General features: G+C 31.8%; 1 protein-coding gene across 2 annotated transcripts in view; it reads right to left on the bottom strand.

The window, feature by feature from the left end:
- Positions 1 to 17,865, bottom strand: part of PPFIA2_4 (Liprin-alpha-2) — an 89,550-nt gene that overhangs the window by 70,331 nt on the left and 1,354 nt on the right. Inside the window, exons 2-7 of one of the 2 annotated variants that reach the window (XM_051216241.1) lie at positions 16,679 to 17,036; positions 14,467 to 14,768; positions 9,875 to 10,051; positions 6,110 to 6,532; positions 4,727 to 4,943; positions 3,559 to 3,632 (exon numbers count right to left, since the gene is read on the bottom strand). In XM_051216241.1, the coding sequence (XP_051066811.1) occupies positions 3,559 to 3,632; positions 4,727 to 4,943; positions 6,110 to 6,532; positions 9,875 to 10,051; positions 14,467 to 14,768; positions 16,679 to 16,982 (1,497 nt within the window). In that variant the 5' untranslated portion in view covers positions 16,983 to 17,036. Of the gene's footprint in view, positions 1 to 3,558; positions 3,633 to 4,726; positions 4,944 to 6,109; positions 6,533 to 9,874; positions 10,052 to 14,466; positions 17,037 to 17,865 lie in introns of both variants that reach the window. The other variant, XM_051216240.1, reaches the window with a different exon arrangement.

Raw genomic sequence — 17,865 nt, 5'->3', positions numbered from 1 at the left:
TCCACACAGGGTGCACATATACCAATAAGAGACTGACCAATCGCAGTACTAAACATCAATAAGAGGTTTCAAATAACCAATTTATCCCGTCTCATAAGCCAATGGTTTTCTGGAATTAATAGCTAAGTGAGTCATACAATAACGTTCGAAGTCAACGGACCTGGGTTTGAGTCCCGGAGTGAACATCTAGGATGCTGGTACACCAAACTGGTAAGACCCGAATAGAACGAAACAAACGTCCCCTGTTAGCCACCATTCATCTCTGCTTAGAAATATTTAGTTGATATAGATTTTATACTTAACCGTAAAACCTACATTTATTAGTGTTTTCATAAAGAACTAATTGAAAATAAGTATTTCTTGAGTAAACTTGTATTTTGAATGTATCAATAGTAATATTAAATGCACTGAACTTTTGGATTAGCTAAATACCAGCGTTTTTTATCACATGCCTTAAATTATAATTTTCTTTATTCTCTTTTGTTTTATATCTGAGTTTTGCCTATCAAGTTTATATCGTTCCTCTCATTTATTATTAAATAGCCTATGAGATTATTCTGCTGTATCTAAAATTTTGTTTCAATGCTTAGGTTTAATATTTATCTGGTAATTTTCTAGATTAAAAATCGAACGAACAACATTTTTTTTAATCTCTCAACAACTATGGTTAGTTTCTACTATCCAAACTTCTCTATATTTCTAACGTAATTTAACCCATACATATCTAATACAAAATAAGTGTAAAATTGTTTTGTTTTTAATGATTTATACTATTTTGTGTTTAGGTTGTAAATATTTGAAAAGAATTCACGAAAGATAAATGAAAATTCATGACTTATTCTGCTGTGATTATTGTTGTTCTCAATACCACTTTTTTTCTTATAGACCGCCCAAATTTATCTGTAGATTACGAGTGTATAAAAATCAAAAGTCTACAATTTTGCATTTAATCATGAAATTTACCTTTCTTCCAAATATTCTTATTATTTGTCAAAATATACGAAAAAAATATCATTCCTAGTCACGAAATATTGTGAACTGACTGAAGTGAAAAATGTAAACTATTGGGTGTCAAACTAATGGTTTATAGGATTAGTGATCTCCGCGATACCTCGAGGTCCTGGGTTCGATTCTTGATGAGATCGTGAATACACACTGCTGAGGAGCCTCGTGCTGGGGCGAAACAGCCGTCAAAGGCTTCGTGGTTCTCAATAGTTCTCTAACTACGACCAGTTTGTGATGTAAACTATAAAATTTAAGAATCTCTACGAACCTATTCATTAATATTCATTGTCAGTTAGATTATTTAAAAATATATGCCAATCAAATACGCCTATTAGACATAGTTCAATAAAAATAATTGATAATGAATCTTCTCATTCCTCTGGAAACACATTTACTATCAATAATGCGTATCACATGACAACTAAATTCATTATGATAATTGTACTATACTAGTAAAATAATGGATTATTCATTAATTAATTTAATGCACCATTATCGCGTTATTGTACAATAGAATTTCAGTGGAAATAGCTAAATAGCAAGAAAACTGAGTTACAAAGAGTAATCACACGACTTTATAGTCAGAGATGTTAAAGTTAGCTTTCTAAAGTGTGTAAAGCATCGATAAAATGTCAAGAACCACATAACCTAGGGGGCTATAGTTGCTGCCTGAATGCCTAAGGGCAACAAGATTTTCCACAAGCCTACAACTAGCAGATAAGAGGTTCTTATAATAAACATAATTAGTGTAGACAAAGATCATTTACCAATTAATTTGGAAAGACGAAACATATGTGACTAAATACAGAATAATAAATATTGATGTAAGTAATCGACAACTAGTTTGATTCATTATAATGGTATTGCAACTTATTTTTTCCACGATTTAAACTAGATCTAACTAAACTGAGCAATGCGTCAATGCTTCAGTAATTGATGTGGCTCAATCCGATTGTCTTCAGTTGTACGTATTCTAGAAGACAGATTCATTTCTAGGAGTGAAAGGCTATACAACTGACAGATAATTGATCAAGAAATGGATTTTATTTTGAAAGAATTATACAGACCTCTGAAACGAAAATAGTTTGAAGTGAATACTACAATATTATAACTCAATGGATTTAGGACTTTACTGTTAGTCAGTATATGAAGATTTGATTTCTACTCAAGCACCACTATATAACCGTCTAAATACGAAGATAATATAGTTTAACTTAGCATATGTAACAAACTTACACCCAGTTGCTATTCCATTAAATAGCTAGCCTATCTGATCTAATGGTAAAGATAACAATAAGCATAAAAATTAAACCTCTTTCCAACCTTCATGATTAATATCATGAGATCACATAAGGTTCAATTAAAGTATCAAAATGTTATATACTTATGAATCATTGTAGCTGACAACTGTTTAAAAATATAGTATTTAAAATCACACTTATTCAAAGTACGGATGGTAATTTATTCAACCACTGTTTGTGACACCTATAAAACAATGAAATAACGATATTTGTAAATAACTACTATATATGACAACATATTGACTAAAAACGTAGATGTTTAATAATATTAGAATGGTACATAAAATGCATACAAAAATGTATGATGAGTACAATGCTTAGTTTCATAGAAAGAATATAATAATTTTCTAATTAAAAACAACCACAACTCCAATGAATTAGATCTTAATGTAATAAAATAAATTTCGGCAGAATTCCACCCACACGAAAATGATAGAATTAATAAATGCATACAATTCTTTAATATGAAAAGTACCTATTTAGTCCCCGTGATTTATATTATAAACACTCTAAAATCTCATCTCTAATAATAATAATAATAATAATAATAATAATAATAATAATAAAAAAGCATAATACATCCACATTTTGTGAGTTAAAATACTACAAAGAACTTACGAAAGATGATTTTAAAATATCACAAAATGTATTAACCAAAAGAATATACATATATTCTGCCATAGATTACAATGCTACTTGACTAAAATACTATGTGTATTTAGTGTACAAACTTTTTCAGTCAGTCATAATCACCATAGAGATTGACATAAACATTTCATGATATCGAAAACTATTTGATAAATCATTTCTTTAGTGTTGATGAGTAAAATGTATTGGATATATGTTTCTTAACTAAAGATAGATAACAGAAAAAAATTATCTCTAAAATTTGTGTTCTCTCATATTTTTTATTTGATTTTGAAGACGCTATTACTCAGTTCTCCAGTGTAAAACATTCTTGCTAATCGAGTTAAGTAATAGTTTGCGTTCTATACATGATTTTATCAAGTAAACAAAATCAGCTTCCAGATGATGACATATTATAGTTTAAACCTGGAAACTTAATAGATTTTGTCAATAACCAGTGATTAAAAGGCAATAGTAAACGTCAAAAACCTAATTTTTGAAATCAATGTAAGTTTATTATTGCTGATAATTAGATATTATAGTACCATTAAAAAAGACAAATGCTTTTGAATTGCATATTTGATGTTCTATACATAATATTCAAAAAAATAAAACAATGACATACTTGATCTGTTCTACTGCTGGAAGCATTACGAGGCATTCTACGAAGGCTATGAGAACCACTGGAATACGAGTCACCTGACATTGAAAAGAAAATAACATCAATGAAACCAATTTATTCGAAAGGATTTTGTGGAAATTGATTTAATTTCTAAATAGTACTCATCAAAGATCGACCACATTTAGGTTATCGTAAAAAATCAAGGTTCATTGGACATCTTTTTTGTCGTAGTATGGGACTCTAAGATGTTCCTGAATCCTTAGTGAGATATTTCAATAGAGTTCAGATAGGTCGAGAGATAGACAGTTATTTCCAAGAGCATTGGAGAATCGTCAAGTTAAATAACAAGTTATCTGCAGTTGAAACGGCACAGCTGGATCCTGACCTAATGGTTCTAGTGACTAGAAAAATAGCTGAAGATCCTGGGTCCGATTGCTAGTGATGTCGTACGTGGACACTACTGAGGAGTCCCATAATAAAACAAGACATATTCACTTTTGTCTGGTTTTCAATGGTGCGCAAAATAAGATCAACCTGTGATGAATACTACCTGGAGATTAAAGCAATGAAAAGAACTTTATTATTGGTAAAGTAAAATCACCGAATGATACAATAAGAAAAACTTCATTTGCATATTCGTCTTTCAGTAGTAGAATAAAACTAGAAGTTTTCGAATAATTTCTCCAAGTTTAACTGTTTTGCTGTGTCTTTACACAATAACAGAAATTTCCAGCTTGTATTTTTCTAAATTCTTTAGCAGTGTTAATGAAACTCTATTAAGATCAATATGGCATAATCCAATCGCTCTCTCAGTATGGAGATTAATATCGATATGATTTCTCTAATACTCCACAGTATCAAAAAATAATCATGCGATTTACAATTCTTTTACTGTTTTTTCTCTCAAACGATCAATTATTTCAGTTCCATTATTCTCTATCTTACTACCAGAGATGTTTGAAAAAATTGCAAACTTAGTGACTTGAGAAAATTGTATCACGAAACCATTTTTTAAGTCATTGATCCAATCTTAGAAAGACGAACGTGAATAGTGGTACGGTCTACTTTTTTTTTCTTGTTACATAATTGATAAAACTAAGTTCACTGTCTAATGTTAATTACCAGCAATAACTAAAATAATCATGACGTAAGTGTGATAGTCAATCTGTACCTTGTAAAGCAAGTGCGGTTGGCGTTGTTGTAGCGGAACTACGTCTTAATCGTTCCATATCGGCTAGAGCTCGATCTCGTTCAGTTTGACTTGTTTCTAGAAGACGTCTAAGACGATCTAATTCTGTATGTAATTGATTTTTCTCTTCTAATGCGGCCATTTTTTCACGTAAATGTGTCTGTAATCGTTCATTAGATTCCAATAGTAATTTGTCAACCTTTTAAAAGATAAAACAAATTATAGATAAAAAACAATCAGAATAGAAGGAATTCTGAGGAAAAAAGTTCAGCTTTATTATTCGAAAGAAGTATTAATTACGTAGGTGTAACTAATCCTAGATATCAAATTATAGTAAGTGATATATCTTCAACCTTAAATTTTCTTACAAGCGACTTTTCAGACAAAAAAGGGTTACTTCAGTACAATCGCTAACAAAGAGCGCGCCTTACATTTTTTTCAAATATTGTAGATCTTTTATGACAGATTAATAACTTTCATTATTTATAAAGTAACGTTATATCTATTCTTCGTATCGTTTCAAACCATCTCGTCTTGGTAGTAAGGGGTGCTAATATATGTATGTTTTTATAAAATACGTAGTTTGAGGTATTGTTATATTTCTTTTATCGTAGGCTTTTATTTCAATTATTCAATGTTGTTTTGTGTTTTACTGTTTCCTAATTATGGTTAAATAATTATGCATTTGTGGTGAATGTGAACTGAGGCGGAAATAACCAATTAATTGTTTGATCCAAAATTGTCGAGTGCTTTCGTAAAGTATAAAAATTATACATTAAATTCATTATTTGCACAAATTCCTTTAGTTGTCTTTTACATGCTGCATGATTCTTTCAGTTCTGTTGTTATTAAGATTGCTCTCTGATTCCTAGGCATTCCACTTCTTATTGGTGATACATACTACTAATATCTGTCAACATAAGTAGCATATACCACATATCTATTGCTCAGTATTTTTATGCACAAGTTAGGATTTTTCTTGTTTGTAGTATTTTGTGATCATTTAACTGATGTATGTAATCCTTAGAGGTTTTTCAGTCAAGATGACAATATACACAGTAATAAGAGGTAAATCTGTTTGGAATCTTAGTGTTCTGATTGGCTACTAGGGACTAAAGAAATTGTGTGAGTTAATTGGAGTTTGAATCTTCAATCACTGTTCACGGTTATTGGTGTTATTAATTAAAAAGAAGATAATCGTTAGTTTGATCGGTTGAAAATGAAAATATCATTAATAGACTTGATAGTCCAGTAGATCCAATTGTGTAGGGTATATAAATGGTTGAAATTAAAACAAGGCTAGCATCAATCTATACCATGATTCCTGTATATGTTATAATAAATTCAAACATTCAGTAAACATACCGTCGCAGTTAAACGTGAACTATGATCCTCATTTAATTGTTCGCGTTGTCTAGCTCTTTGTAATTCTGACTGGATTTCATTCATTTCAACTTCCATATCTTTAATACGTTCTTCAGCCGTAGATAATTGTACACGCAATTCGTCAACAACTGTTATGTTAGGATTATTGTTGTTACCGTTATTATCACTAATTAAATGAGAACTTTTGCCGTTTTTAATAGTTTTTTCATCATTAGAAATAGTTTCATTTTCGATAGACTCAATAAATTCACCACCATTTTCAATAGCCGTATGCATTAGAGTTGATGTTGTTGTAGGTGTATTCACTTTTTCATTTTGTTGCATTGTATTCACTTTGACAATGGCTAATTCGTTTTGTACTGTTTCTAATTCGCTAACCAAATGATTTGTATGATCTTTTGCCTTTATTATTATTGTGTAATTGAAGTGATAGAAAAAGAATAAACATAGAATGGTTATAGCAATGAAAAGATATTGCTATGACAACTATACAGTAAATGATGACGAAATTATTAGATTTGTCAATTAAGAAATTGTACAGTAGCTTTTTCTCTCCCGCGCTCGCTCACTTACCCATCCGCTCAGTTTTGATTACTCAATTATGATCAATTAGTACGCTCCACACCAGTGTATACTATAAACAATGAAGATATGATTTGATTGTGAACGAAGAATTTTCAAGTACCGTTAAGGGTATGAGGCCAGTTATCCTTTCGAGTTTGTACATACAGTTGAAAGATACTTCATCTTGAGGTACGTTAAAAAAAGAATCATAGAGTGATTTTAAAGACGTAGGAGAGTGACTAAAGTGCCCAAAAGACAGTTGGAAATCTATGGAGTAACGTAAAGTGTACTGTCTTTAGGGTCGATCTATTGTAAGCCCACTTCACTTGTTGTCAGAAAACAGAGTAGATGCAGATGCTGCGACTCTTATGTTTTCGACCCTACTTCTCATTAACTAACCTGCTTATCACGTTAAGACTTAGAGGAACGAATGTCCCAGGTAATATAGGTCAATTGACTCATCACAATATCCAAGACCGACCAGCACGTTAAGGTAGCAGCCATTGTCATATGTAAATTCATTTAATTTCGACCAATCTCTAAATCCACAGTTCTATAATCCCTTCATACATACCTTTTCATCCCGTTTGTTAAAACCACAATCTCAGTGATGAATCTTTCTTGCTACCATAGCCACTAAAATATTTCAATTCATTTACTATCCATAATGTTAATTTTATCCAGTCGTGCTAATGTACTGTGAAAACTTGGGCCGACTCAAACTTGTTTAAGGCTCTTCATTGATTATGACTGACTGAATGACTGAGCATACACTATTCATCAGATTAATGACCTGATAATGTAAAAGGTCAATAAATGTGGACAAATGATAAGCAAGAATTCGACTGAGAAAATTTTAAGATTAAGATTTGAGAGGAATCTGCAAATACTACTAGCAACTCTTAGAAGGCTTGGCAGTCAGATTATTCTGCAATAAATAGATACATTGATATTGATATGACCTATTACCATGTAAGGTGAAAGTCAAGAAAATAGCCAAAAAGAATGCAAATATGCACGAAGACAACAAAACTACTAGGAACAACCGGTCACAAACAAAATCAACAAACCGAAATAAGTTGACACCTATGAGATAAACCTTAACAGTTATGAAATAAACGCAGTTAATGAAAGCATCTCAATATGAAATATCCAGCTCAGAAGGTCTAACGCCACCAAAAGATTCACTATGAGATTTATAGTATGATCAATCTATTTTTCAATAATTAACCAGAAAACAATTTAAAGACGAAAGATTTAAGTCTTGGTAAGTCACTCACAACAAATCAACTACAACGAAACTATATTAAGACTATCATTTATTCATATTCATTTGCATGACTTAGCAGTAGAATAAACACTAATGGCTCACAACAGTTCAATTGGACCAAATTCAAGATATGCATCATGGGATTTGACCTAAACGTTGTACAGTTATACATCGAGAAAACGAAGCGACAAATCATTTTATAGATATATAGCTAAAAAGTAGACCAGACATATTCACGTGATAAAGAATCATATGAAAAGTATAAACAGACCATATATCTTGTCATACATGCACAATATCCTTTTTTGGAAATATATTATCCTAGCTAGTTAATATACCATACATCGATTAGAATAAGGAATTAGCTATAACTAGTGCCTAAACAACCATTACAGTCAAAATCAATGAATTTAAGTTTATCATTGCATTCTTCCGGAACTTGAAAAAAAAAGATTAAAAATGTTATACTCACAGTCTGTATTGAAACTTGTCTTCTCTCATGAAAACAGAGACAAGATAGTTTTAACACACAAAAAACAGTTCTACCGTTACAAACATTTAACTAAAAATTTCATCCGACCCGAAAATATTAAACTGAAATTACATAGAAAATGTCAAGCAATAGAAGAAAATAATTTTTTATGGGAAATTAGATTTCTTTATATCTCTCTCCCCGAATATATATCTATAAACATTCTCACTCGAATATTATCAACCAAGTCGGAGTTTGTGTAGAACTGCGGTATGACTTCTCCATGTCAACTGGAGTTCGTCATGATTACCCTTTTCATATTTTATGTAATCTTGCCATAGATACGTTACTTTAGGTGACTATCGAACCACCTAACCTTTAAAAGACTGACCTCCAATCGGCAGATCCTCACATTGCCTTATAAAGTATAAAAATAGTTTATCATTGTCCGGCGAATGCGCTAGCAAGAGAGATGAGTGATCGACAGACCAAGAAAAAGTATTGATCGATGAGGCCAATAGCGGTACAATTCCGACACGTTAGGAATTTCTAATATTTAGGTAAGTTTCAGAGCAGTAAGAGTAAACTCTAGTTAGAAATAAACAGCTAAAAAATCAGTTATGGTGAAGCAAGTAAATTCATATTTTCTAAATTTCTTTATAAAGCACCTGGCTAAATATATTCGTTTATTTGACTGATTAGAGGTATTTCAGAGTGTGAAACAGAATGACATGAATATAAACCGAACAGAAAGCAGAATGACTCCCAAGAATGGCGATAAGTTATGCTGATAAATCCCAATCAGTTGGAAACCAAGTTCCAAGTCCACTCATAACCCCCTTAACACTTCATAAAACTTGTTATTCGTTGTAAGTTTTTAATATCGACTACATTTACAAATTTATTCTACATCCTATTCACCCAAAGTCATCACATGATACATACTTGGATGTCGTTAACTACATCCTAAGTGGAATTGAACAATACCTAAACTTGAAAAAAGTAAAATAATAAAATAAAACATTATTCAATCGTAAAACTTAAAGAACGAACCAAATGAGAATATAAGGACCAAACCAAAATAAATATCACATTTAAAGTAATCATGGTTTGAGGTTGAGATTGGAAAAAGATACACGAATAAAGGTGATATTGTATTTAGCGTAATAAACGGTTATATACTAGTTCCAAATTGTTTTTCATATTCCTTGTACACTTGAAGAATGTGACATCAACAACAAACTGACATAGAGGCCCTTCTAAGCATACTGCCGGTGTCAAGCCCGAAAAAAGGGAGGTTAGAGCATGGAGTTGGGAATCTCTTTTCGTAAAAAGGAGAAATACTAAAAAACACAAACCAGATCATTAACAATGAACTAAAATATCGTAAAAAATTAAACTAAGTTAGTACATTCACAAACTGTTTGTTCTCCCTTACTTGTTTTAATTCAATTTCACGTGTAATCAATTCTGACTGAGCTCGACTAAGTTTGTCCAACGTGCCAGTAGCTTCACGTTGTGTAGCAAGATAACGTTGTTCCAGAGTTGCAATACGAGCTTCTTGATCTTCACGTTGAGCTTCCAACTCCCCTAATTCTCTTTGTAAACGAGAAATCTGAAAGAATAAGGCAATATACTTCTTTAGTTTTGGTGAAAAAAAATGTTGGTAACCTTACCACTAAATAATCATACCGACGCGTTTTTCTCCCAAAAATATAGTACTTATTTCTAATTGAATGTGTAAAGTGGTCCCCACAAATGTCAATAATTTTTCTAGTCTAGACTCTTGAATATTAGCTGTTACGTTAAGTGTTGAAATAAATACCAAATTAATTCAGTTTGCAAAATTTGATACTAACGGCAATTCATCGATGTATGAACTGTACATACATGAGGAACTATCCTGCCATTAATCTTGAGTATTTGAGTAAAGAAAGCCTTAGATAGAAAGGAACGATGGTTGAAATATGCAACAGTCGTGTTTATCTGATGACTTATATGGTGTTAATTGTTAGTTTTAAAAAATGTATGTTACCGAAAGTATCCGAATAGTCACACGACGAAGCTGAGACAGCTTAAAGCTCTACATAGTAATCCACGCTTTTCGTTAACAGTCTCAGTGATGCACTGATTGGATCGCTATAAACATTCAGTTACATGGCTTCAAAATCGATTCTACTTACGGATTTACCCAGTGATGACCTTTTAAACCCTAAGAACTTACTTGACATACACTAAATTCCCATTACTTCACATATTGTACGATCTTTTTTCATATTTATGTATTTCTACCATACCAGTGTTATATGTAATAGTACAAATATGACCCATACACTGTTTAAAACAACAAAATTCGCACGTGGAACTTTCTGAATTTAAAAAGAAAAAACTCAGTTTAAGGTTTAGAAAGAATTTTAATGGGAAACCTAAAAATTCATTGTGAATAGAGACATTGCATAACTTGCTAAACAACGGACGTACAAAAAAGTAAGAACCAGATGTCCAGTTACGTTGAAATCCCATAATAAACTGAAAATAAAAAACCTGAACTACTAATCCGAAGGCTACCACTGTACAATAAATCATTACAAAAAAACGAATAATACAGTCGTGAAAACAGTTTAAATTTGTGTGAAAACCTATGAATAATACATTCTAAGTGATGAATTATTGATACTACATATCCCTTAAAAATTCTAGTAGACGGAGACAACTTCGAAAATATGATTAACTCATGTAAGGTGGGTAATCTAAGCTAATTAACCAAACACACATATACAAAAAGGACCTAAAAAGCTCTAGCAAAGTTGTTGATCATCGATATAACATATAACTTTTAGAAATTCATCAAAATTAGTTGTTTTCACTCATCTCAATTTACTCGTTTATTTTTCTTTTTGATCAGAACGGGGTTTGTGGAGATTGTAGTGATTCTAATCGTTAAGTTCATGAGTCGCTGTAAGCTAGACCACCATTGAAAACCTGGTAGCACTGAACGGCCGTTTCGTCCTTCACTCTCGCGCGCGGACGCTTAACCTCGTGACTGGGTTCAAGTCCCGCATGCGGGATCGTGGATGCGCACTGCCCAGGAGTCCCATACTAGAACAAAACGGCCGATCAGCTTATAGCGACCTATGAATTCAACTTTTTTTTATCTTCATTAAACAAGTCACTTACTGTAAATGTAGTTAACTTTAATAATAAGAACACATTATGCCGGGAAATGGAGATAGACATGAGAAAAATGAACAAGAATTGGATGGAATTATAAAGGAAGGCCCAGGACAGAGTGGGTTGGAGAATTCTGGTCGGCGGCCTATGCTCCATTAGGAGTAACAGGTGTAAGTAAGTAAGTTAATAATAAGAATTTACAAGACCCGATTCTGAGCAACAATTTAAACCCAGCAACTCGTGATACTATCCAACTGCCTACACCAAAGTAGGCATTGCATAGTTCATACGTACGACGATGAAACAACCGCTCAATTTCACCTTAATTTCAACTTACAAAGAAGTTAAGCTTACAGTTCAAGTACGTCAAACATCATTATTGTTAATGGATTGTCATTACACAATATTGCGAAAATGTGCGACACAGGTTATCAATTTAATGACATGAAAGCATCATAGCTTCCACAAACCCTGAAGGTTCAAGATTTAGAGTTATGAGAACACGCTATTTGGGGAGTCTAAAACTAAAAAAACAACCACATAATACTTCCTAATTTCCAAAAATCCTTCAGTTGATATTGGTTCACGACGAAAAACTTAAGGTATTTCGAAATCAGTTTCTGAGATATTTATAAGAAATATATTCATAAAGTGAACCAAATAAAAAAACAACAATACTATCATAGAATATATGAAGACGGCTCCTGGTGAACTCAAGGAAGCTCTGAAAGAGCCGAAGACATTCCATCCAATCATCGTTTACAATAACATTCCATAATCACATGTAACTTCTCCATTGGGCAAATGCTAAACACCACTGCATGCTGATTGAATGATTGTAATGATGATGACGTTTTTACTAAAAATTATAAATACTCGAGTGTTTTTGTATCATATCTGACACTGTATGGAATAAGATTCCTTCCCACTCGTCTTCTATCTTCTTACCTGCAACTTGGAGGGTTTGAGCGTTCGAGTGCTCAAGTTTTACGCGGTATAGCGAAATTTCAAGTTCTATATAACAGAATAGACAGACTATAAATAACGGTCGGGTATCCAGGAGGCATGCTTCGTTCAATTTACAACTCGTCATCCGGATGTATCTTCCACATTCCAGTGTTCATACTCACATTGAAATTCAAACCCAGAAACTTTCGTATCAAACAAATGATCAACTGCGTTGCTATTAAGCCCTAATGACCTCTGACTTATTTAACGAGTATACTACTTATATCACCATTAAATGAGAGTTTGAATGATTCCATTATTTCGATTTACGAGTGACCACCTATACAATATATTTATTTCAATCAAACTTTAAAAAATTAAAATTTTCATACATTGCAAAAAGTAATACTCATCATTAAATTGGATAATTCCATCATGGATGAAATAAAATATTAACGGGATGAGAATAAACATAAAAATACCTTTTTGTTCACTATCGTTGCACTTTCATGCTTTATTATTACCATTATTATTATCATGATTATTAGTTCAGCTAATATTTTGACAAGTTAATAACAGTTCATCGATAGTTTCGATAATTATTTTTAAAAACTAGTTTAGTCTCGGTTGTTTCACATTAGGCCAGAGAATATATATATATATATATATATATATATATATATATATATATATATATATATATATATAGCACTGTTGCTTATTCACATTAATGCTCATATTTCATCTAATGATAATTTAGCATAGATAAAACAGTAATCAGAAATTATTAAACTGTTCAGAAGAATGTTAGTTGGTAGATAGTGTAAATAACAATAAAAGACAGATTGGAACAGGTGCTGGAGTTGAACTAACGTGATTTCATGACATGAGGCCATTTATCTCCATTCAAATCGAATTTAAGTATATCAAAAATGGTTGCTAAGTAACTGGGGTGATTTAGATTAGCTTCTTGAACGATAATTATTTAGTTCAGATGTAAAAACAATTAGAAGCTATCGTCATATACTTCAGTCATTAGAAAATTATAATGAAGTAATACTGTGTAAATCATTATTTAGAATTTGACTTCGTTATATCCTAAAGAAGATTAAGTTATGGGTAACTTCTGAGAACTATGGGTGGATTAATATTATACATATATTCTCATTATTTAACTGTTAAGAAACTAAACTATAAATATTTATATTCCTTTTATTATTTGACCCATTGGTTACTATTATGATTTATTATTCCCAGGTTATTCTCAATCTATTAGTCACATTTTCTCACAATCACAGCCACTGTTGGCTTGATCTTGTACAAATGTTACTTCCTACTTTATGGTGTGATGTGGTCTGATTTTGTTTGTATATAAACCAGGTACATTCAGTTGACGAGCCCCAAATAGGACGACACGCGCGTCCTGGATCCCACTGCTAGCCACTATCCATCTTTGCTTAAAAAGCTTGTGACTTAAGGCTATATCGAGGAAATCCGCACAGGATGCACATATACCAACATGAGACTGATCAATTCCAGTCCTGAATAACAATGGGAAGATACAAGTAAAACAACAAGTGAATTTTAACCAAGTATGTTTGACATATATTATTCGATATAAGGCAGGTTGATATATGCGTTCTGGATTCAACCGTCCGGTTAGGCGAGAAGCTACAACCACTAGGATTAATAAGAATTCCAGGCTGCTAGTACTGGTTTATGCGTCATTGGTCCGGTCAATAAGTCGGTGACTCTAATTAACGATCGTATCGCGTCATATATTAACTGGGTACAAAGGCCACAATTTATAACAGGCTTCAACCGTGAGAAATTTTCATTAAACACTAGATTATAAAAGATAAAAGTATAGCAAACAAGCAAGCAAAACAAAAAAATACAAGTCACATTTACCTGATCATGAGCACGTGATAATTCTTTTTGTAATGTTGTATTAGATGCTTCTAAATCTCTAGATTTTGTAGTGACTTCAACAAGTTTACGTTCAACAGCTACAGCACTCGCAGCAGCAGCCGCTGCAGCTGCAGCAACGGATGCAACTGATTTTACACCGGAATTTTCTGCCGATGAACTTTCATCGTTTGAATCTTTTGATGTGATTGGTGGTCCACCTGGAGGTAATGAGGCTAGTTTATTGCCTACATCATTTCCATCAAGATCATCTTTACTGATTTGTGTGGTATGATTAGAATCAACTGATTTAAAGACAAAAATAAATTACAAACCATACGAACTTTATGAACATTTAATGTTAGACAACATAGGTATTTAATGAATTTTAGTAGATACTGACCAAAAAACTAGACTCATTCATTAGTGTTATAACTTATTAGAACTTTAATAAAAGGCAAAACTAGTGAGTCACATCCCATCTACTTCCTTTCTATCTTCTCTACAAACATTTTAGCAGCAAACTGATTTGTTTTTGTTTCCCTATGATACTCCTGATTACAGGTCATCTGATTTTCAACATTTCATCGTATTACGCTGAGACTTATATTTTTTCAAAATATAATTTCTTTATTTACCTTCATAATGAATATTCAAGCTGTTAACAACACAATTATTATTGGTTTCCTGAATAAAAATAACGTTTTTTATACTGTTCTTTATGCCAATTTACTACTACCATGTTTATGATGACTAAAGTTGTTATTACTATCATTTCGAAAAAAATTAAGTAGACATTTGCGATTGTACAGCTTTGAAAATAAATTCGTCGCAAAGAGAATTCTTCGTTGAACCAATCTTTCTTATTTGATATCTCAATGGGTATATTCTGTTTACACTCATAATTGTCATTTTTCTTTATTTTTGAACTCTACTAACTGTAATGTAATTTTATGGGAATTAAGAATGAAATTGATATGTTTTCTTTTTCAACGCCAGATCCGGCTCCTAACCTCTGCTAGTAACCCCGAAACACAAAAACGGCAATCATAGTCGAAAGTACACTCATTTTGATTAATAATTAGGATGAAATCACATATATGAAAAATGCTCAAGGTTATAACAAATCATATGCTACATCTCATGCTGAGCATAGTACATGTTAACTTGATGCAAGAATATCGTATTTAATACAGAATAGAATGTTATACCAGAAAACAAAAATATACTACATTGAGTAATCATCACATCAAGTTAAAACGGAACGAATGTTTAACAAAGATCATAATGAGCAAATCAATCTAATTTTAACTTTTCATCCCGTTATATCAAAAATCAAACCGATTGATTGCAATGATTATCTGAGACAATTAGTTCCTACCGATACAAATAGTTGAGAAAATAATTATTTATACCAACTGAGTGATATGATGTTTGAAAATTAGGCTTAACAGTCAGGTCTTGAACAAAATGAAGAACGAGTGACCTACATGTTAATTCCTTCCAACTACCTACAACATTTTATATTGTAAACAAACATTTTAACATAAAAGTCCTATTCATCTGAACTCCGGTTTTCTTGATTTTTAGTCACTCAAGTATTTGTGTCAATACTACAGTTTAGTAAATATCCATCATTCAGCCACATCATCCAAAGACTAACATTCCACTCACTGATTATAACAATAGAGAAATTTCGTATTATCAATTGTTAAAAAGACTCCTTCACAACACCAAGCCACCAACTACTTCATTGTGTTATATCTACAGGAGAAGTGAGATATTAAAAATAGATCAGCCTTCTAAACTATGCATATTTTTTCAATTACCAATTGTCATTGATTCTTTTAACTTACTCTTTATTGCTTCTTCTACTTTCCACTACTAACAGCATTACCACTTAATTTTATTTTTCACTCCGTTAATTCAAATCATAACAATTTCCACTAATTCACTTATCTCTCAGGACTTACTTTAAGTTTATCTTCCTATCACGAGCATGTCTTATTTATAGTAGATTAAGTTAGAAAGCTAAAAGTTTATATGTAACATTTTTATGAATGTTTCTTAACTGAAAACAAATGCCTAAATGATAATTACTCAGATACTCAAAATGGAAATATTCAACTTCTAATAATGAATAAATGAATAATGCTGAAAAGAAATAAACAATGATAATGAACCAAAATTAAATATTTTAAAAAATAAAACTTACCATTTCCATTTCCATTCACAGTTGATACAATTTGTTGTTGTTGTCTTTGTTGAACTGCTGTTGCAGCAGCAGCTACACCAGCTAATGCTGCAGCTAATTGTTCTCTTAATGCAGCACGATCAGCAGCAGATGAACGCACTTCTTCTTCTAGTTGTGCACCACGTTCTAATGCTGTACGTAAACGTTCACGTACACGTTCATCTAATGCTTTATGATGTTCAAATAATGATTTTAATGCTTTTAATACTTCGACTTCAGAACTAACACCACCAGGACTATTTACTTGTCGTTTTACAACTGTCATTCTTAATGAACGTTCATGTCTAGCAACTAAACATTCTAAATGTTCTAAAAGAAGCTGAGATAAATCAATTAAAAAACAATAATAAAAAAGGAAAGAGATTTTATTCTGTCAATAAAATAAGGAATAACATATATTTGATTAATTAAATTATTTTATACATTACAATATGATAAATCGACCTTAGTTAAACAACCATTAAAAACCAAGAAGCACTGTAGAGTTGTTTTATACAAGTACAGAAATCCTCAACACATAAGACCATCCCACAAACTATTAAGTCCAGAACTTGCAGCCTGTATTGCATGAGCCCAACATCCATACCAGTGAGTTGGTGATTTAATTTAAACCAGATATACAAACTACTAAACCTTGACTCAATGACCTAAAGAGCTCAACAGGAAATCCAAACGTCCAGAGTTCGATCCAAAGTAGAAATATGTATGTATGCTAGTGAGGAGTCCCAGATTAGGACAAACGTTATTCATTGCTCTCTGGTTTTCAGTAGCTGCCTAACTAAGATCATTCCGTGATATAGACTTTAAAAACCTAAAAGTTTCCAAAAACTCCCTAAAATAATAAAATACATATGATTTAAAGATTCATCTTATATTAAAAGTAGCAAAACTCATTCACTATACAAAAATTTTAAAAAGTGATCTACCACCTAAGAATAAAACGATAAACTGGATTATTTATTTAACACAATAAAAATAATCAAACAGTTTATCGACCTCGTTATCCTCTTCTCATGATCATCAACATTATCATTTATCTACTTCTCCATAACATACAATTGTACACTATTCATAAATTGACTTTAAATGAAAGTAAACACACTACCTTAATCGAGCTACAGCTTGTTCATCGATCACACACAAAAATA

Source organism: Schistosoma haematobium, chromosome 4, assembly GCF_000699445.3.
Source record: "Schistosoma haematobium chromosome 4, whole genome shotgun sequence".
NCBI lineage: Eukaryota > Metazoa > Platyhelminthes > Trematoda > Strigeidida > Schistosomatidae > Schistosoma > Schistosoma haematobium.
The sequence above is the reverse complement of the archived record's forward strand: the minus strand, read 5'-3'. Positions and strand labels throughout refer to the sequence as shown.